The sequence below is a fragment of the Chlorocebus sabaeus genome, chromosome 7 (genome assembly GCF_047675955.1).
Source record: "Chlorocebus sabaeus isolate Y175 chromosome 7, mChlSab1.0.hap1, whole genome shotgun sequence".
Taxonomy (NCBI): domain Eukaryota; kingdom Metazoa; phylum Chordata; class Mammalia; order Primates; family Cercopithecidae; genus Chlorocebus; species Chlorocebus sabaeus.
Window position 1 is genome coordinate 40,364,640 of NC_132910.1, and position 23,488 is coordinate 40,388,127.

Genomic DNA, 23,488 nt, shown 5'->3' on the forward strand with positions numbered 1-23,488 from the left:
AAGAAAAAAAAGAAACGGTTCAAGAGTTATGCAAAAGCTTCTGAATTTTCTGCTCCTGAAGTAAGACTATATTGACTGAAAGTGGTTGACTGGCCAGACCTAACTGCAAAGGGGCTGGGAAACACATGGATATTCAGTGTCTCTGGCACAACTAGAAATTAGTGCAGTCCAAATTAAGGCAATAGCAAGATGAAGATGCATCTTATAACCATTAGGCTGAGGAAAAATAGTAACAAAAACTCCTATTACCAAGGACTGGTGAGGATGTGAAAAATGGAAGCAATCATATACAGGTGTTAGCATGTAAATTGATGCAACATCCTAAGAGAGCATTTATAACATCCTGACAAGTTAAAGATGCACATGCTTACGATCTAATATTTCCATATGTGCATAGAATGAGTCATGTGAAATTATTCACTTAAAAATATTTGTAATAGCAAACAATTGGAAGTGACTTAAATATTGGAGACAATCTAAGTATTGGGGAAAAATTAGAATAACAACCATATTCTTACTGAAAGTTAATATTGACAGCATATTGAACAGAAAAAAAAGGAAGCCACAGAAGGCAACACACTGTGTACTATTATTATATAATGTTTTAAAACCTGCAAAACTATAACATATATGATGTATAGATATATAGATATGCAGGGTTCTTATAATAACATGCATGGAAGTGATAAGTATTAATTTTAATTTATTTTTATTTTTATTTTTTGAGACAGAGTCTCACTCTGTCACTCAGGTTGGAGTGCAGTGGTGATCTTGGCTCACTGCAACCTCAGCCTCCCAGGTTCAAGCAATTCTCGTGCCTCAACCTCCTGAGTAGCTGACATTACAGGCGTGTGCCACCATGCCCGGCTAATTTTTGTATTTTGAGTAGAGACAGGGTTTTGCCAAGTTGGCCAGGCTGGTCTAGAACTCCTGGCCTCAAGTGATCCACCCACCTCAGCCTCCCATAGTGCTGGAATTACAGGCATAAGCCACCGCACCTGGCCTAATTTAATTTTTCAATAGTGTTAAAATGAGAGAGTAAAGATGGTACATTAGGATACCACAGTCATATCCTTTAATTATAAAGCTACTTATATCCTTTAATTCTACTATAGGTAATAAAATCTAAGAAAATAATACTATTCCATATTCAAAAGTTATTCTTTATTATCACTTACATAGTTGTGCTTTTTATACTAATGATAACTTAGAAAGTCTCAAATATTCAAAATGGCTAAATATGATATGACAACACATGAAATATTATGATTATTAGATGAGATAATATACATTAAGTAGTTAGTACAACACTTGGCACTTGACTGATGTTAGTTATCATCATCATCAGTATTATTTCTATTACTACTAATACTATTACTTTTACTAAAACAATAAGCATACAAACTAGGTTGATGCATGGAAACCTATAACGTAAATAATGTTAACTGGAAAAAGCAGAATACTAATTATAATGTATATGTTAATGAAAGAAACATAAAATGTATGCATGCCCATTAACACTGATTTTAAAATAACTTGGAAACTTGGTAAAATTCAATGTTTATTAAGTTATTTCATGAACTGTATATTAAAAAATTATAATGGTCACTAACTTTTCTCAAAACCTTGTATTATTTTAAGTATCTGGTTGACTTTGCACAGGCATTTTTAAAAACATCAAAGAAAAAAATAACTGTGACATCTCATCTCATTATGGAATAAAATCTCTTCTTAAATGCTTCATGGTTCCTGAAACATTAAGCTTTGAAAAGAAAAACAAGTTAACAATTGCTTCTACTCCATAACTGTTTGCTTGACAACTACACTATCTTTATCCCACATCTTATAGTTAATATGACTCTGTTTAATAAAAGAAACATCTATGAAAGCATTAGGAGAATCTAATAACTAACCAAAACTATCATGTGCTTATAATTTTAATTTATCAGTACATTTTGTATCCCCTGATAAAAGTCAAAATGGAAATAGATCATTGGTTATTTTATACCTTCATACTAGCACTGAATAAACCTCATATTTATCCTCATACAATGACCTACTTTGAGTTTTTTTGGTAAGGTTAAGAACGCAGCAACTATAGTGTGAAGTCTAGAGCATACCCCAAGGGAAAAGAGAAGGAAGATCGTTTTCTTCCCTCAGTTCACTGGATTCTCTTCAGGGTTTACATATTGAGCAAAGTAAATGGGTTGTGAGGCTTAGAGCCATAGCACCTCTGTCTGGTAGAAGAAAACTTTGTCTCCTCTCCAAACAACTATACTGTGTTAGAAGGAGCTGTGTCGTTCTATATTCTATATCTCTTGATCTAAAAATCTATTTCATGTTCTCTTTTGTGTCATCCATTCCAATTATCTGTGGCATACATAGTCTATGCAGTATTAGGCATGGAATAGCTACAAGAGTACGTCCTTGAGCCAGCAGGGCTGGGAATCATTACTCATCCAGAAGTGCCATGGCACTGTGTAATAGAGGTATCATCTTTTTCATCCTGGACTCAAATTAAGATGTGGCTTTCCTACCTAAGGAAAAGAAATAAACACTTCTCATTTCTCAAGAGCAGAGACACCAGCTGGCAGAGGGAACACAGTTACGGACAGATGGCTTAGATGACAGAGACATCTCCAGAGCTAATGAACATAAGTCATTTCTGGATTACCATTTTACATCTCTAGCGCGTATAGGGATCAGAAATACTTAACTGTCCAAGGCAAATACAGCTGTAACTAGAGATGTCTGAGAAAGACAGCAATGGAGGCCAACTGGAGTACCATTAATACCAAGGATATGCATCACCCTCACAGCTCACTAAGTCACCCTAGAAAGGGCACACTAACCGTATTTTGAAGGTGTTCTCAGATTTAGTTTTCAAAGATCAACTGGAGAAAAACAAGATTTTAAGATAAAATCTTGGTGACAGAGTTACTACCTTAATAATCTCTTATAGTTCACAGGCTCTGCCTCATTTCTGAGATTTGATATTACAAAGATTATCACCCTAAACTAAGTGGAGTTTTGTTTGTTCATGTAAACTTAAACTTATCCATGTAAGACCACAAAGAAACTAGTCACAAACCAAGACTTAACCAATGAAGTAATTTCTCTATTGAATTAGTTGGTCATAAACTATACAGCCAGATAGATAAAAGGGAGGATAATAAGTACGCATTAATTATGATTCTTTGCATAAATAACATATTATGAATGGGACTAATTTCATGAGAGTAATAGAATCACTTCAAAACATTTTTATGACCAGTTTCAAGAGTATATCTCATTTAGTATGTGATTCATTTAAGGTCTCATCACCTCAAAGGAGTCGATACATGTAGAGTTAATAAGCAAATGTTACCTAAAAATGTTCCTCAAATCCCATGTTTTTTTCCCAAAATGCATTTGTTTAGTGAGTATATTTTTGACACTGAATGTTTACTAAGTGTACAGTAAACCAAATTTCTACTACACATTTGAATTAATCATCTATAAGTTGGGACATGCAAATATTTCAGTTAAAAAGACACAAAAAATAGTTTGAGTCAAGAAAGGAAACCATAATAGATAGCTGAAATAATTTTCCAGAAAAAAATTAAAGTATAATAAGTTTTAGGAAAGATATTTTTATTTCTTTAAAAATAAACCATATACTCTTGCCATAAGTTAAACACTAAGTAATAGCTCAGTGCTGCTCTTGAATTGTCTTTGAAAATAAAATTACAATTATTTTTATAGTAACTTCCTATCAAAATCAGAAAATAGAGTTTTTAAAAATTTTGCCTGCAGTGAATTCAAAAAAGTTTGGAGAATATATTGTCTTAGAACTGGAAAAAATGTAGCTCTATAAATGTCATGGTGGCTAATAACACGAAAATTTTTAAAAATAGATGTTGGCATGGATGTGGTAAAAAGGGAACACTTCTACACCACTTGTGGGAACATAAACAAGTACAACCACTACGGAAAACAGTGTGGTGATTCCTTAAAGAACTAAAAGCAGAACTACCACTTTATCCAGCAATCCCACTACTGGGTATCTACCTAAGGGAAAAGAAGTCATTATCCATATAGATACTTTCACACTCATGTTTGTAGCAGCACAATTCACAATTGCAAAAATATGGAACCAGCCCAAATGACCACCAATCAATGAGTGGGTAAAGAAACTGTGGTTGGGGTGTGTGTGTGTGTGTGTGTGTGTGTGTGTGTATGATGAAATACTATTCAGCCATAAAAAAGAATGGATTAATGGCATTCACAGCAACATGGATGAGACTGGAGACTACTATTCTAAGTGAAGTAACTCAGTCATGGAAAACCAAACATTGTTCTCACTCGTAAGTGGGAGCTAAGCTCTGAGGATGCAAAGGGATAAGAACGATACAGTGGACTTTTGGGGAAAGGGTGGGAAGGAGTTGAGGGAAAACAGGCTACAAATTGGGTGCAGTGTATATTGCTTGGGTGATGAGTGCACCAAAATCTCACAAATCACCACTATTGGGTTACTCATGTAACCTCATACCACCTGTTCCCCAAAAACTTATGGAAAGAAAATAAGTAAGTAAGGAAGTAAGTAAATAAATAAATAAATGTCATGGTGGCTAGTTAGGAGTATTATATATACTTAGTAAGTAGGCATTCTCTTCAAATGAAAAGATCAAAGATTAGAAAACTGTCGGGCTATAAAACTAATACAATTACTTTTCTGGGTGGACAAACAAATGATCAAATCCTCGTGAAACATTTTGGATTAAAGAAATTTTTCTATGCTGTAAACTCAAAAAGCAGAGTGTCTCTTCTCCAAATGACTGCAACACCTCTCCAGCAAAGGCACAGAACTGGGTGGAGGCTGAGATGGCTGAATTGACAGAAGTAGCCTTCAGAAGATGGGTAATAAAGAACTTCACAGAGCTAAAGGAGCATGTTGTAACCCACTGCAAAGAAGCTAAGAGTCATAATAAAACAATACAGGAGCTGATAGCCAGAATAACCAGTTTAGAGAGGAACATAACTGACCTGATGTAAGTGAATAACACAATACAAGAAATTCACAATGCAATCACAAGTATCAATAGCAGAACAGACCAAGTGGAGGAAACAATATCAGAGCTTGAAGACTTCCTTTCTGAAATTAGACAGGCAGACAAGAATACTGAAAAAAGAATGAAAATGAATAAACAAAACCTCTGAGATATATGGGATTTATGTAAAGAGGTCGAACCTATAACTGACTAGGGTACCTGAAAGAGATGAGGAGAATGGCACCAAGTTGGAAAACATACTTCATATGCTGAAAAACACATATCATCCAGGAGAACTTCCCCAACTTAGCAAGACAGGCCAACATTCAAATTCAGGAAATCCAGAGAACCCCAGTAAGATACTCCATGAGAAGAACAACCCCAAGATACATAATCATCAGATCCTCCAAGGGCAAAATGAAAGAAAAAATGTTAAGGGCAGCCAGGGAGAAAGGCCAGGTCACCTACAAAGGGAAGCCTATCAGACTAACCATGGACCTCTTCTCAGTGGAAACTCTACAAGCTAGAAGAGATTAGGTACCTATACTCAACATCTTAAAGAAAAGAATTTCCCACCCAGAATTTCATATCTGACCAAACTAAGCTTCATAATGAAAGTAGAAATAAGATCCTTTGCAGACAAGCAAATGCTAAGGGAATTTGTCACTACCAGGCCTGCCTTGCAAGAGCTCCTGAAGGAAGCACAAAATATGGAAAAGAACTGTTACCAGCCAGTACAAAACCATGCTGAAGTACACAGATTAGTGATACTATAAAGCAACCACATAAACAAGTCTGTAAAATAAGCAGCCAGCATCACGATGATAGGATCAAATTTACACATAACAATACTAACCTTAAATGTAAATGGGCTAAATGCCTCAATTAAATGACACAGAATGGCAAGCTGGATAGAGTCAAGACCCATGGTCTTTAAGAGACAGGTCTCCTGTGCAAAGACACACATAGGGTCAAAATAAAGGGATGGAGGAAAATTTCCAAGCAAATGAAAAACAGAAAAAGCAGAGGTTGTAATCCTAGTTTCTGACAAAACAGGCTTTAAACCAACAAAGATAAAAAAGACAAAGAAAGGCATTGCATAATGGAAAATGGTTCAAGTCAACAAGACTAGCTAACTATCCTAAATATATATACACCCAATACAGGAGCACCCAGATTCATAAAGCAAGATCTTGGAGACCTACAAAGAGACTTAGATTCCCTCACAATAATAGTGGGAGCTTTAACATCCCACTGAAAATATTAGACAGATCATTGAGACAGAAAATTAACAAAGACAGTCAAGACTTGAACTCAGCTCTGGATCAAGCAGACCTGATAGATACCCACAGAACTCTCTACCCACAAAAAACAGAATATATATTCTTCTCATCACCACACAGCACTTACTTTAATACTGATCCCATGATCAGAAGTAAAACACTCCTCAACAAATGCAGAAGAACTGAAATCATAACAGTCTTTCAGACCACAGTGATATCAAATTAGAGCTCAAGATTAAGAAATTCCCTCAAAATCACACAACTACATGGAAATTGAACAGCCTGCTCCTGAATGACACTTGGGTAAATAATTAAATTAAGGCAGAAATCAGTAAGTTATTTGAAACTAATGAGAAGAAAGAAACAATGTACCAGAATCTCTGGGACTCAGCTAAAGCAGTGGTAAGAGGGAAATTTATAGCACTAAATGCCTAACATCACAACTAAAAAACTAGAGAACCAAGAGCAAACAAACCCCAAAGCGAGCAAAAGACAAGAAATAACCATTATCAGAGAGGAACTGAAGGAGATAGAGACATGAAAAACCCTTCAAAAAATCAACAAATCCAGGAGCTGCTTTTTTGAAAAAATTAGATAGACCACTGGCTAGACTAATAAAGAATAAAAGAAAGAAGAATCAAATAATCAGAAATAATAAGGGAGATATCACCACTGATCCCACAGAAGTACAAACAAGCATCAGAGAATACTACAAACATCTCTATGCACATAAACTAGAAAATCTAGAAGAAATGTTTAAATTCCTGGACACATACACCCTCCCAAGACTGAAACAGGATGAAACTGAATCTCTGAATAGACCAATAATGAGTTCTGAAATCGAGGCAGTAAGAAATAGCCTACAACCAAAAAGAGCCCAGGACTGGAAAGATTCACAGATGAATTCTGCCAGAGGTATAATGAAGAGGTGGTATCATTTCCACTGAAACTATTCCAAAAAATTGAAAAGCAGGGACTCCTCCCTAACTCACTGTATGAGTCCAGCATTATCCTGATACCAAAACCTGGCAGAGATACAACGAAAAGAGAAAACTTCAGGCCAATATCCCTGATGAACATTGATGCAAAAGTTGTCAATGAAACACTGGCAAACAAAATCCAGCAACACATCAAAAAGCATATGCACCATGATCAAGTCAGCTTCATCCCTGGGATGCAAGGTTGGTTCAACATATGCAAATCAGTAAGTGTGATTCATCACATAAACAGTATTAAAGAAAAAAAAACACTTGATTATCTCAATAGATGCAGAAGAGGCCTTTGATAAAATTCAACATACTTAACGTTAAAAACTTTGAATAAACTAGGTATTGAAGGAATATACTTCAAAATAATAATAATAATAATATGACAAACCCACAGCCAATATCATATTGAATGAGCAAAAGCTGGAAGCATTCTCCTTGAAAACTGACACAAAACAAGAATGCCTTCTCTCACCACTCCTATTCAACATAATATTAGAAGTTCTGGTCAGGACACTCTGGCAAGAGAAAGAAAGAAAGGGTATTCAAATAGGAAGAGAGAAAGTCAAACTATCCCCATTTGCATATGACATGATCCTATATCCAGAAAACTCCATTATTTCACCCAAAAAAGCTTCTTAAGCTGATAAGCAACTTCAGCAAAGTCTCAGGATACAAAAGAAAAGTGAAAAAATCATAGCATTCCTATTCACCAACAACAGAGCCAAATAATGAATGAACTCCCATTCACAATTGCTACAAAAAGAATAAAATACCTAGGAATACAGCTAACAAGGGAAGTAAAGGACCTCTTCAAGGAGAACTACAAACCACTGCTCAAAGAAATCAGAGAGGACACAGACAAATATAAAAACATTCCGTGCTCATGGATAGGAAGAATCAGTATCATGAAAATAGTCATATGGCTCAAAGTAGTTTATGCTATTCCCATTAAACTATCATTGACATTTTTCAGAGAATTAGAAAACAACTATTGTAAAATTCATATGGAACCAAACACACAAGACAAGCCTAAGCAAAAAGAACAAAGCTGGAGGTATCATGCTACCTGACTTCAAACTATAGCACAAGGCTACAGTAACCAAAACAGCATGGTACTGACCAAACCATCATGGTACTGGTACAAAAACAGACACATAAACCAATGGAATAGAATAGAGAAGTTAGAAATAAGACCGAACACCTAAAATTATCTCATCTGTGATAAAACTGACAAAAGCAAACAATGGGAAAATGATTCTCTAATAAATGGTGCTGAGAGAAAGGCTAGCCATATGCCAAAAATTGAAACTGGAACCCTCCCTTAAACCTTATACAAAAATTAACTCAAAATAGATTAAAGACTTCTAGGATTTTTATAGTTTTGGGTTTTACATTTGTTGTAAACACTTTACAAGAAAATATAGGCAATACCATTCAGGACATAAGCATGGGCAAAGATTTCATGATGAAAACGCCAAAAGCAATTGTAACATAAGCAAAAATTGACAAATGGGATCCAATGAAACGAAAGAGCTTTTGCACAGCAAAAGAAACTGTCACCAGAGTGAACACACAACCTACAGAATGGGAGAAAATGTTTGCAACTTATTCATCTGATAAAGGTCTGACATCAAGTTGACAAGGAACTTAAACAAATTTATAAGAAAAAAAGTCCTATTAAAAAGTGGGCAAAGGACATGAACAGACACTTCTCAAAAGAAGACATTTATGTGGCCAACAATCAGGAAAATAACCTTGACATCACTGATCATTAGACAAATGCAAATCAAAACCACAATGAGATACCATTTCATGCCAGTCAGAATGGCTATTATTAAATGTCAAGAAAGAACAGATGCTGATGAGGTTGCAGAAAAAAAGAAATGCTTTTACACTGTTGGTGGAAGTGTAAATTAGCTTAACCACTGTGGCAGAGAGTATTGATTCCTCAAAGATCTAGAACCAGAAATACCATTTGACCCAGCAATCCCATTACTGGGTATATGCCCAGAAGGATATAAATCATTCTATTATAACAATACATGCACACATATGTTCACTGCAGTACTACTTACAGTAGCAAAGACATGGAATCAACCATAATGCCCATCAATGATAGACTGGATAAAGAAAATGTGGTACACATACACTCTGGAATACTATGCAGCCATAAAGAGGAATGAGATCATGTCCTTTTTAGGACATGGATGGAGCTGGAAACCGTTATTCTCAGCAAACTAATGCAGGAACAGAAAGTTAAACATTGTATGTTCTCACTTATAAATGGCAGCTGAATCATGAGACCACATGGACACAGGGAGGGGAATAACATACACTGGGACCTGTCGGTGGGGTAGCTTAGGGTGAGGGACAGCATCAGCAAGAATAGCTAATGGATGCTGGGCTTAATACCTAGGTGATGGTAGGAATCTGTGCAGCAAACACCATGGCACACATTTACCTATGTAACAAGTCTGTACATCCTGCACTTGTACCTCTGAACCTAAAATCAAAGTTGAAGAAAAAAAAGAAATTTTTCTTTTCACTGGCAAAACAATTATGTGCATTTTGGATTTTTTCTTACTAAGGGAAACAAAATTTTACACATTAATGCCTTTATGTTATCATATCTATAGTAGTCCTTATTTTTTCTTGTTAAAATTTATGTAAATACTTCCCATTGATTACGTGTTACTTCATAATTATGAAACATCAACAAAGTGATTTTTATTTTAAAAAATTACAGCTGAACATTTTACTTTATGCCCAGAAGGGCAAATGCATCTCATGCATTTCTATTATGCTTAGAGGTACCCTAGGAAGATCTATTGCACTTGACTATTTCCTATGTTGGAGGCTAGAAAAATTTTTATTTATTTATTTATTTATTTATTTATTTATGAGATGGAGTCTCATTCTTGTTCCCCAGGTTAAAGTGCAAAGGCACGGTCTCAGCTCGCTGCAACCTCTGCCTCCGAGGTTCAAGCAATTCTTTCTGCTTCAGTCTCCCAATTAGCTGGGATTACAGGAGCCCACCACCCAATCCCGGCTAATTTTTTTTTGTATTTTTAGTACAGATGGGGTTTCAACATGTTGGCCAGGCTGGTCCTTTTTCTTTCTTAATAGTAAACATTTTGGCATTTTACCTTTTATATATTTCTTTTCAAAATTTTTTATTTTACGTTTGGGGGTACATGTGAAGGTTACTAGGTAACCATGTGTCACAAGGGTTTGTTGTACATATCAGTACATCACCCAGGTATTAAGCCCAATACCCGATACTTATCTTTTCTGTTCCTCTTCCTCCTCTCACCCTCCACCCTCGAGGAGGTCCCAACGCCTGTTGTTTACTTCTTTGTGTTCATAGTTCTTATCCTTTAGCTCCTATTTATCAGTGAGAACATGTGGTATTTGGTTTTCTATTCCTGCGTTAGTTTCCTAGGCATGATAGCCTAGGAAACATAGATGGATAGCTCCATCTATGTTCCTGCAAAAGGCATGGTGTCATAGAAACAATTGTTATTGAGCAGAAGTAAAACCATCTACTAAAAATTATCACTGTCTGTTCGATAATAGGAGTATCCAAAGAATTTTTGGCTGAATGCAACCACGGATTAAAGGTACTATACAAAAAGTGCTTTTACACCACCAGATCCTCCCACAACACTACCTCATGCCTACTTCCCTGCAAAAACAAACAAATGAAAAACCGAAAGGGTTGAAGGAAATGCAAGCAACAGAACATGGAAATAGGAGAGCATAAAGAACCATGCTGGCTGGGCGCGGTGGCTCACACCTGTAATCCCAGCACTTTGGGAAGCCAAGGCAGGCAGATCACCTGAGGTCAGTAGTTTGAGAACAGTGTGGCCAACATGGCAAAACCCCGTCTCTACTAAAAATACAAAAATTATCTGGGCATGGTGGTGTGCACCTGTAGTCTGAGCTACCCCGAAGGCTGATGCAGGAGAACTGCCTGAACTCAGGAGGTGGAGGTTGCAGTGAGCCGAGATTGTGCCACTGCACTCCAGCCTGGACAATAAAGCAAGACTCTGTCTCAAAACAAACAAACAAACAAACAAAAACAAACAACAAAAACAACAACAAAAAAATAACAAAGAACCATGCTAAAGATTTCACATGGTCGCCTACAGAGCAAACATAGTTTACCTTGGTTTTCGGAGGTGGTTTTGGCATGTCTCTTTCTAAGCCTCTTGTTAAAAGGATGGGCAGGGAGTTCTTATAACTGGCCTCCTACAAAAGAAATATAAAGGAAACATTAGAAATTAAAGAACATTCACCCTAACCAAAAATTACAAGGTAGTGAAAAACAGTTTTTAAGGGAGAGCACTTCTGGATTGAGTTGTTCACATCAGAAGCTGGTGAAATTGTAATATGGAGTCAAAACTTTTCCTCTTATTTGTCATATACAACAGCAAAGTAAAATAAGACGGTGATGGAGTAGGTGGGAAATGTACAGTATGTATATTCAGAGATGATCATTGAAAATCTTATCTTCACTATTATGTCAGTTTATCACATACATATCCACTATAGACAGCTTGCTCTTCTTTTGAGAAGTGAATAGTTAAATCTCCAAAATATCAACCAACAAACTTAAAGTCGCCAACATTCCCCACATTTTACAGATGGATTCTGACTCTTTACATACTTGATCTTAAACAATTTCCTTCAGATAATTTAGCAAACTACTATTAAATGGTGATAGTTTTGTATTAACACCCTGTGGAAGAATATATGAGTATCTGTTTCCAGAATTATTAAACCTCCAAGTCCTTGGTTCACACCAAAACAACATTTACCAAAATAATGGCGGAAATTACAAGGAGGCAGCTGAGGCAGAGCTGTACAGATTTATTATTTATTCCTACATGATAAACAGAAATGACTGTAATCTTGTTTGTTTTGTTGTTTCAATAATGCAGAGCCTCACTTCCGAATAGCCAATAACTTGGATAAGCTTTCCATAGATGATTCCATCTCCAAATTAAGATAGGAAAAGAATACATAAAAGGAAAATTATAGACAACAAGAAGGCTAAGGAGAAAGTCAGATTTTTTTTCACTTATTCCATAATCCTCTGTGTCCCATTTCTTCCCCAACATTCCTGCCATTCAATAATCTAAATCATATATTTTTAAAAGTTTAGTTTATGGCTAATTCGTTATAATATTTTAAACATAATTTTAGTTTATATACTTCACAATATTACTAAAATTTGCTAGACTTAAATTCATTTATTTCTAAAGGGAGCAATATATTATTAGGATAAAATGTCCCCAAAGAAAGTAACAACACTACTTATTATTAATAAAGATTGAATCTTATGATGTATGGGGCACTGTTAAAGACTCTGCATTTATAATGCCATTTTTACCCCCAACAGCCCTATGAGCTAGGAACTATTATCATTATCTCCCCTTTAAGGCTAACACAATGCAGGCTTACAGAAGTTAAGTAAACTTGCCCAAGGTCACAGAGGACTCAAAGATTGTTCTGTATAACTTTAGGGCCTGAGCTCTTAATACCTTTATATATTACTCATCTCCAATATACTATACTTGGCATCTTAAACCACTAAGTTGTGGAACCATAGCATTTTAAAGCCAAAAGAGTTTTGTAAAGGTCAACTAGTCAGCCTCCCTGATTTTACAGATGAGGGACTTGGATTCTAAGGTGATGTGTCCAAGATCACATAGACAGTGGCAAAGCTGAGACTCATGTCTGGACCACAAAGCAGTACACAGCACCTGTTCTCAGGTTTGTGCTAGGGACAAACATTCCCAGATGCATAGGGGATTGGAAGCCTCTTCTAAGCTGTGGAGTAGCTGCAGGTACTGCCAACACTCTCAGCTGCCTGTGGCCTCATGTAGCCCTTATGTAAGTACCAAAGGGTACATTTCAGAGATCCCTAAATAAGTGTGCATTCCGGTCCTACCCTTTCCCACTACTTACAGCACCTGCTGGTGGTAAGCTGCTTTCTGGAAATAGTGAATGAACCCATTCCCGCTTCTGACTCACCGTGAGAGGGATAAACTATATCCAGCATGACATTTAGGAGAGCCAAATGCATAATCCATTGCGTAATTTGACTATGTTTGGATAACACGACTATGCTTGGATAACACAATTATGCTTTATACTTGTACCCGTTTTTTAAACTACTGGTCTGTAAATGCTAGAATATGATGAAAAGAAATAAGGCTGTTAAGGGAAATTAGTAGAAATGTCTGATTTTTGTCTATGACTGTCTGAGTGTTTACAAATACCTATAATTCTTTCTTCCTTATGCATAAAACAGAAGTGACAGTATTTCTTTATTCTATTTTCCAGCCCTGTCTCTGTGAATTAATGGGCACAAGGCTGACAGTCAACTTTTCCCTATAAGTCTCTGAAAGCATTTTTTCTAAACTCCTATTTGCAAATGTCGCCTACATGAATTATATTTACTTTTTGTTTTACGACTTTAAACACAGACAATACAGACAAAGTAAAGTTTAGCAGTCCGAGAATGAACTGGCAGATAAAAGATCTAGCTCAGGGAAGAAGTACTATTTACTGATGAAAAGACAAGTCAGCACCTGTTTAGAGTTGCGTTCCCAGTGCCCCATCAGAATGGTGCTGAAACAGCAGCCCCCACGCTTGCAGCAAGCAGCCAGCAAGGGGGCTGCAGAGCCACAGGACACAGGTAACACCTTCCTGTAAGGCCCATGGTACTTCGATTTCTAGAGAAAAGTTAAATAATTCAACTAGTAGCCTACGCAAATAACTGGTGATAACTTATTCTTTTAAAACATATATTATGCAGTTAAGTATGAAACACTAAAACATTTTACAAACCTTTATAAAGCCATTTATATTTGTACATACGTATCTGAGAAAGTTGAAAATTTATGTCCACAGCAAAAGCATAAACACAAATGCAAACAGTAGCATTATTCATAAGAGCCTAAAAGTGGTGACAATCCAAACGCCCATCAATTGATGAATGGATAAATAAGACATGGTATAGTCACATAATAGAATATTCTTCAGCTATAAAAAGGAATAAAGTACTGACACCTGCTACAACATTAATGAACTTTGAAAACATGCTAAATGAAAGAATACAGATACAAAAGGATATATATTGTGTGATTCCACTGAAATGAAATGTCCAGAATAGGCAAATACTTAGTGACAGAAAACAGACTGATTATTGCCAGGGGCTGGAGGGAGTGGGGAATGTGGAGTGACTGCTAACAGGTCTGATGTACATGAGGTTTCTTTTTTTTTTTTTTTTTTTGAGACAGGTCTCACTCTGTTGCCAGGCTGGAGTGCAGTGGCGCAATCTTGGCTCACTGCAACCTCCACCTTCCAGGTTCAAGTGATTCTCCTGTCTCAGCCTCTGGAGTAGCTGGGACTACAGGTGCGCACCACCATGCCCAGCTAATTTTTGTATTTTTAGTAGAGACAGGGTTTCACCATGTTGGCTAGGATGGTCTTGATCTTTTGACCTCATGATCTGCACACCTCGGCCTCCCAAAGTGCTGGGATTACAGGAGTGAGCCACCGTGCCCGGCTGAGGTTTCTTTGTAGGGTGATAAAAATATTCTGGAATTAGGTAATGGTGATGACTGCACAGTTTTGTGACCACACACAAAGCCATAGATTGTATACTTTATAAGAGTGAATTTCAATGGTATGTAAATTACATCTACATTTTTTACAAAGCCATGTAAAGAAAGTTCCCACATTCTCAAGGCAAAAGAGACCTTGGGCTTATGTTTAAACTATTCCTTTAGAAGAACTTTTTGGAAATAGCTTGGAGGGGGATGTTTTGTTTTTTTAAGTGTTAAACTGTATGTAGGCATGAAAATTTATTCAACAAATATCAACTGAATCTTATTACTAGTTGGAATGGTTGGTATTCCAATGCAGAGCACTGGAGAATGAAGTGTCAAACTGGACATTAATAGATCATATAGGGTATATCTATATTTATTTTAAACATTTGGTCTACTTACATGAGACTTTTGACTGAACCAGTTGCTCACTTTAATGACCTTTGCGTAACACCTACTTGCTTAAAACAGCTGTGTCATGGTATTATGAGAACACCAATTATAAATACAATAAGGAAGGAAAAAATACCTTGTTTATCATGGCTTCTTTTGCTTTACTATTCAACTACTGATGACATTTAAAAATAGAAAAGCCCTCACTGTCCTCTCAGCCTTGCGTACTACTCCCACAGCTCTTTTAAGGCTTGGTCCCTTGTTTCATTCAGGTCTTTGCTAATTTTACTGGAGCAGGTTCTCTTCCCAGGATGCCACCTGGGAAGGGATATTAATCACCACCTCTCTCCTCTTCCACTTGTTGCTCTCTATCCCCTTACCCTATTTGATGTTTCTCTACAGCCATCAGAAATATCTGACTTTAAACTACACTTACTGGTTTTAATTTTTTTTTTTTTTTTTTTTTTTTTTTTTTTTTTTTTTGAGGTGGAGTCTCGCTCTGTCACCAGGCTGAAGTGCAGTGGCGTGATCTTGGCTCACTGCAACCTCTGCCTCCCAGGTTCAAGAGAGTCTCCTGCCTCAGCCTCCTGAGTAGCTGGGACTACAGGTAGGAATCACCATGCCCAGCTAATTTCTGTATTTTTAGTAGAGATGGGGTTTCACCATGTTGGCCTGGATGGTCTTAATCTCTTCACCTCGTGATCTGCCTGCCTCGGTCTCCCAAAGTGCTGGGATTATAAGCGTGAGCCACCACGCCCGGCTGGTTTTAGTTCTTTATTGTCCATCTCACCCTACTCTGTAAGAGGAGTTGGTCAGTCTTGTTCATAAATACATTATATCTACAGAGCCTACAACTAGGTTTGGCACATAGTAGGAGTTCAATTGTTGAGTGACTGAGTAAACTGAATAAATAAAATCCCCTTCAAAACTCCCCGTGCATTCCTCCTGCTTTTAGTCCCTTCTTAATTCCCTTCTTAAATTCCCTTTATGATCCTTCATTCTCTTGCTAATACCCTTAATTTCCTTCCTCCAGTCTCCAATCATTGCTTTCACCTCACAAAAGTATAATGTTGGATGAATCCAGCTATATGCCTTCTCTGTGCTGGGAATGGAGCAACTCAAATTGGCTGGAAAAAAATTACAGAATTGGTTGATTGGTTTCACATTAAATTTATGACCATAAACTTTGAATGGACCCTCCCTCATGTACAGCAATTCTGCTATACTTCTTGCGTAACTTGATTTTCCACTTTCCAAGATGGTATTTCTTGTCTTTCCCTCTCTTCTCAAACGCCTTTCTTTCTATTCTTGCTTCATACTTCTTTGGAAAAACAGAAATATTAGAGCAGAAGCTACTCATTGCCACACCATCAAATCTACAAACCTAGCTGAAATCATTCAATCCTCTCTGCCTTCCCTGTTGTTACAATGAGAGATATGACTGGTTGTATCAAAGAGCAATTCCCTTCATATGCACAGTGGATCTCATTTCCTCTTACCTCCCCAAAGGCTGCTCCTTCAGTGGTCTCCTGTCACTCCCTTCCCCACTATGACCATTCCCATCAATCACAAGCATGCTCTGCAGTCATATCTTATTGTTTTTGTTTGTTTATTTTTAAAAGATACTTCCTTAATCCTACATCTCCCATTAGCTATGGTCCTACTTTTTTTGCTTCCCTTCATAGCAAATTCCTTTAAAACAGCCATCTTCACTCACTTTCTCTGCTTCCTTATCTCCAATTCATTCTTCAATGCCCTAAGATTTGGTCTTTGTCTCACTATTTCACAGAATCTGCCAAAATAGTCACAGCTCAGCCTCCATCTTACTCTTGTTCTTAGCAACATTTAAAGAAAGTGACTATTCCTGAATTACTCTCTTCTCTTAGCTTCCATGATATCACTGGTAGGTGGCTTGTGATGGTTACATTTAGGTGTCAACTTGACTAAATGAAGAGATGTCCAAAGAGTTGGCAAAACATTATTTCTGGGTACGTCTGTGAGGGTGTTTCTGGAAGAGGTTGGCATTTGAATCAACAGGCTGAGTAAGGAAGATCCACCTCACCAAATGTCGCAGGCACCATCCAATTGGCTGAAGACATATATAGAAGAGAAAGGCCGAGGAAAGGTGAATTTGCTCTCTCTCCTAGAGCTGGGGCACCCATCTTCTCCTGCTCTTGGACATTAAAACTCCAGGTTCTGCATCCTTTGGACTCTGGACTTGCACCAGCAGTCTCCCAGGCTCTCAAGCCTTCGGACTTAGACTGAGCCATGCTACCAGCTTCCCTGGTTCACCAGAGCTTGCAAACAGCATATTATAGAGCTCTTCAGCCTCCAAAATCATGTGAGCCAAACCCCATAATAAATCGCCTCTCTCTTTACACACATACATACACCACCACCCCCCCCCCCCCAAACACACACACACACCTCCTATTGGTTTTGTTTCTCTGGAAAACCTTGACCAATATATAGGGGGAAGACATTTTCCTACTCAACCAGACCAACTCCATATGGTTGGCTGCTGCTCCTCCTCTGTACAACAAAGTTACAGTTACATATCTATTGGTTATTGGTTTATTTTCTGAATCCTCTACTAAAGAGAACTCTAAGCCTGGACAACATAGGGAGACTCCGTCTCTACAAAAACAATAAAATAAAATTAGGCAGGCATAGTGGCACATTCCTGTGGTCCTAGATACTCAGGAGGTTGAAGCAGGAGGATCTATTGAGCCCAAGAGGTCCAGCCTGCAGTGAGCTGTGATCACACCACTGCACTCCAGCCAGGGTGACAGAGCGAGATAGAAGAAAGAAGAAAGAAGAAGAAAGAAGATGGAAGAAGAAGGAAGAAGAAGAAGGAAAAAGAAGGAAGAAGAAGAAGGAAGAGGAGGAGGAGGAAGGAGAAGGAGAAGAAGAAGGAAGAGGAGGAGGAGGAAGGAGAAGAAGGAGAAGGAGGAGAAGGAGGAGAAGGAGAAGGAGAAGAAGCAGAAGAAGCAGAAGAAGTAGGAAGAAGAAGCAGAAGAAGTAGGAAGAAGAAGAAGAAGAAGAAGAAGAAGAAGAAGAAGAAGAAGAAGAAGAAGAAGAAGAAGAAGAAGAAGAAGAAGAAGGAGGAGGAGGAGGAGGAGGAGGAGGAGGAGGAGGAGGAGGAGGAGGAGGAGGAGGAGGAGGAGGAGGAGACGACGACGACGAAGAAGAAGAAGCAGCAGCAGCAGCAGTAGAGGGAAGAGGGAAGAAGAGGAAGAGGAAGAGGAAGAAGAAGAAGAGGAGGAGAGGAGGAGGAGGATGAGAACAAAGAAGAAGAGGAAGAGGAAGAAGAATAAGAAGAAGGCAGTGGTGGTGGCAAAGAAGGCGGTGGCAAATAATATGTCTCCTTTTACTACTGTGATCACAATTCCATAAAGAAGTGTGTGGTATAGCAGGAACTCAATATGTGTGTGTTGAATAAATGAATGAAGGACGTTGGAGTGACTGAAGAGTTGATACAGAGAAGTCTTCTTTTCCTAAATGATATGAAATCATTCACCTTCATGGCTTTTAAATACAACCAATATATAATGTTGCCCAAATTTGTGTCTCTGTCTTTGATGTTTCTCCTGAGCCCAAATTACTTACATCTAACTGCCTAATTGGCAACTCTACACTTAGTATGTTCAAACTTGAGCTTATAAATTATCAGCAAAAAAATTTTGTCAGTCTGAGATTGCAGTGAGCCAAGATTGCCATTGCACTCCAGCCTGGACGACAGGGCAAGACTCTCTCTCAAAAAAACAAAAAAACAAAAACTGTCAGTCTTTGAGTCTTCCTTAGATTAGCAAATGTCATCTAGTTGCTCAGGACAATGTCTTAGGAATCTACCTTGATTCCTCCCTTTCTCATACATCTTGCATTCAACCCCCCAAGTTCAGTCAGTACTATCTCCAAAATAAACTGAAATCTGTCTACTCTTCCCTATGTGCACAGCCACCCCAATCATAACCATCACTGTTCACCTAAATTACTTCAAACATCTTGCCTTCTACAAGCTTTGTACATGTAAATCAGAGGATGTCACTTCTCTACCGTAAATCTTCCAATGATATATCATTATTCCTACAATAAAATCCAAATTCCTTACCATGACCTACACAGTCCCAATGATCTAGCCTATGTCTCTAATCTCATACCATTTGCCCCCTCCTCATTATGCCCCAGCCACCACGGCCTTCTTTTCTGTTCTTCAAATACTGCAAGTCCCTTCCTGCCTCCCAGCATTTGCCCTTCTTATTCCTTCTCCTTGGAATGCTTTTTCACACTGCTCTAGCATAGCTGTACATTCAATCTTATCTTTCAGCTCCTATGTCACTTCCTCAGAGAGGCCATCTTTAACAATCTCATCTAAAGTGGTTCCTCTAACTATGCTGTTCTCTTCTTAACAGGCTTCACCTTCAACCACAGTACTCACTTTAATTTGTTATTGATTGTCTACCACTCCAAAAAGTCTTTAAGGCTCATGAGGGGTAAAGATATTTGATCAGTATATTCTAGTATTCAGTGCATATTTAGTAAATATTTTTTAATGAACAAATAAAACTGTCAACTTCTACATTTCCCTTCCTTTTAGTATTAATTTCCAACCATTAGAGAATTTTGGTGGACTCTGTGATATTGGGAATAAGATAATAACACACTTTTCTATTTCTGATGGATAAGGATAGATGTAAAAGAAGCTACATTATGACAGGGAGGAACCACATTTGGTGTGCTGGGGTCAAACTCACAATAGTTGATTTGGTCAGATTTGGTGATCTGGAGAGCAGATGACAGATAGCAATACTGATACAATTGCAAATTGAAGTAGCAAAAGCCCATGACTGAGGCCTCTTACAGGAAAGGGCATGTAGAATAGTGCTACTTTGCACATAACCAGGGTCCAATACATATGACTGGTACATTACAGACCATCCTTTTTAATCCCGTAGAAGTCTCTTCTGCAGTTCATCTGTATCTCAAATGAATCTCAATTTGATTGACTGAAAAAAACAGATTTTCTTAAAACTCAAAAGAAATATAACGTTATCTTTACGTTAATGAAAGGAATAAGCTTAATTTTAAAATAGCACTTTCTAGATCTTCACTATATATTTTTGGAAAAACTCTGTAATTTTCTGGCTTGGCCCAGGGAAGTAGAAATGGGAGGATGAGAAGTAGTCAAATTCTACATAGAATTTTGAACTAATTATAATTACTTTATGAACTGCAACAATAATAGTCACAGGTACAACCTTACAAATTATATACCTTATGAAACACAATTATAATTTTAATTGTGTTTAAGTCTATTAAGAATTACCCTACAGAAAATGGCAACCAGTCATTTCCACGTAAAGAAAAAAATGAAAATTAATTGCAGCAGGGGTGGTCAAATTAAATCAAAGCTTTATTGTCCAGTGCTACGGTTTGAGTATTTGTCCTCTCCAAAAGTCATACTGAAATTTAAGCCCCAGCGTGGCAGTGTTGACAGGTGGGGCCTTGAAGCAATGATTGGGTTTTAAGAGCTCTGCCCTCATGAATAGATTAATTCATTTGTGGATTAATAAATTAATGGGTTAATGAATTAATGGGTTATTATGGGAGCAGGATTAGTGGCTTTTGCATCCTCTCTTGCTATGTGACCTCTGCACATGCCAGCTCCCCTTCCCGCTTCCACCATGAGAGGAAGTGGCCTGAAGCCCTTGCCAGAAGCAGATGCTGGTACTATGCTTCTTGTACAGCCTGCAGAACTGTGAGCCAAAGAAACCTCTTATCTTTATAAATTAAAAAAAAGAAGAAGAGGAAGAGAGATCTGAACTAGCACACTTAGCCCCCTAACTATGTGATGCCCCGTACCACCTAGAGCAAGAAGGCCCTCAACAGATATAGCCCCTTGAGCTTGGACTTCTCAGCCTCCAAAACTACAAAGAATAAATTACTTTTATAAATGACTCCATTTCAGGTATTCTGTTATAAGCAAGGGAAGATGGACAAAGACATCAAGCATCATTAAGCTCTAAAGTTTGGACTCTCAGTCTTAATATTATTATAATCCAATATAGAGCTTTCCTTCAGCTCCTATATCACCTCTTTGGAGAAGCTCCATCTAACAACCTCACCAAAAAAAGCTTTCCCTAGTTATGTTTTTCAACCTGCTTTACTTCTGTCACAGTACTTATTGAATTGAGATTGGTTTAGATGTCCATGTGTTGCTCTGATCTGTTCCTAATAACTGTGCTGTCCTTTGATCATTGAACCCACCATACTTTCTCATTTAACAGTCTTGACTTAGAGAAGCTCTACTTTTTATTTATTTGCACAGAGGTTTAAATAATGATCCACTACCATATGCAAGTGTGCAAGTGCCTGACTCAGAGCCTTTGTACTTGCCGTTCCTTGTGCTTAGAATGCTCTTCCTCCAAAAGTTTGTATGGTCTGCTCCGCCACGTCATTTAGATCCCCACTCAAATGCTCCCTAGCCTAGGGGTCTTCCTTCACTTCTCTACACAAAAAAGCTCCCCAGCTCCCTTCTCTCCCACCAACTCATACATAGTACCATTAATTTCAAGAGTGTATCATGGTTTAATTTTTTTTTTTTTTTTTTGCAGAATCTATCATCAGATGACATAGTAACTTCCTTAATTGTTTATAGTCTGTGCCCACCCCGCTAAAAGGTAAATTTCATGACAGCAGGTATTATTTTTTAATTCACTGCTATTTTTAAAGCTCATAGAATATCAGCTGGCTAACAGGCATTCAATAAATGCTTGAATAGCTGAATAGACTGATGAGTCAAAAACAACCTCTTCCGACTCCTCTTCTTCAGTTTATCCTACACATGGATGCCAAATTAATTTTTTCTACTTTATTACTCTTAGTCTGTTTTGTGTTGCTATAAACGAATACCTGAGGCTGGGTAATTTATAAAGAAAAAAGATTTATTTGGCTCATTCTGGAAAGTTAAGTTTGGGCATCTGCATATGGTGAGTGCCTCATGAAGGAAGGCAAAAGGGAGACAATCTGTGTAGAGATCATATGGCAAAGGGGGAGGTGCCAGGCTCTTTTTAATAACCAGCTCTTGCAGAAACTAATACAGTGAGAACTCACTCACTTCCAAGGGAGGGCATTAATCTATTCATGAGGAATCCACCCCCATGACCCAAACACCCCCCCATTAGGTCCCAACTCCAACGGTGAGGACCAAGTTTCCACATGAGATTTGGTGGAGACATACAAACTACATCCAAACCATAGCCAACTCCAATTCAAGTTACTCCTTTCCTGGAAACTTTTAATTACTGCTGCCCATCATCACATTTAAATTCTTATTGCTGCCATCCAACACATTTCAACCCACCCTTCTTGTCATATCTACCCTACATGAACATTATAATTGGGGTCACATGCTACTTGTACTAATTACTTACATGCTTATCCCATTTTCCATCCTTGATCTCAGATGCTTAAAGGACTTTTCAATCTTTTCTCTCTTTATGGTGCTGAAGTAGACAATTAATATCTTTGTATGTCCAACACTCATTCTCCCTTCTTTGGAGGAAGATGTAGTTTTAGGAAACCACTCTTCTATTGGATACAGTGTTTCAATAAAAGTGTATCTCTGAGGAACAACTGGACATGTCTTCCAAGAACTTCCAAATATCAATCAGATACCCATTCACTATAATTTTGACCAGAAATGAGAAGACTCAAAAACTGAGACTAGCTAAAGCTGACTCTCCCAGTGGCAGTCTGTTGAAGACACTGTTTGGCTCTCACAACACCTGCTGCCCAGAACCTTATAGCTGTCAGCTGTCTTGGTAAGGGTCCTCTGGGAAGTCTGGTTTGCAGAAATTCCTTTCTTTTCCTTTTGTCAAATTTTTCCCAGAGTTGTTTTTTGTTGTTTTCAACTAAAGAAAGTGCTTTGAGTTACACAAATATTTATTATAGTGTCTTTTATATTGTGGGCACTGAAGAGAAAATTATGAATTGAAATAGTGCAGTATTGATGGTAATGATAATCAAATTAATAAACAACACTGGCTATCACATATATAGTAGTTACTACGTGCATGGTTTTCTTCTAAGTGCTATTATACATTTACTCATTTTATCTTCACAACAACCCTATGAAATATGTGCTTTTACTATCCAAATTTCATATGTAA

General features: G+C 37.6%; 1 protein-coding gene across 8 annotated transcripts in view; it reads right to left on the reverse strand.

Annotated features, from left to right (window-relative positions):
* FAM13A (family with sequence similarity 13 member A) overlaps positions 1-23,488 on the reverse strand; it is a 375,981-nt gene that overhangs the window by 160,608 nt on the left and 191,885 nt on the right. For all 8 annotated transcript variants that reach the window (XM_007999242.3, XM_007999239.3, XM_007999240.3 and 5 more), the window contains one exon: positions 11,470-11,553. In XM_007999242.3, the coding sequence (XP_007997433.1) occupies positions 11,470-11,553 (84 nt within the window). The remainder of the gene's footprint in view (positions 1-11,469; positions 11,554-23,488) is intronic.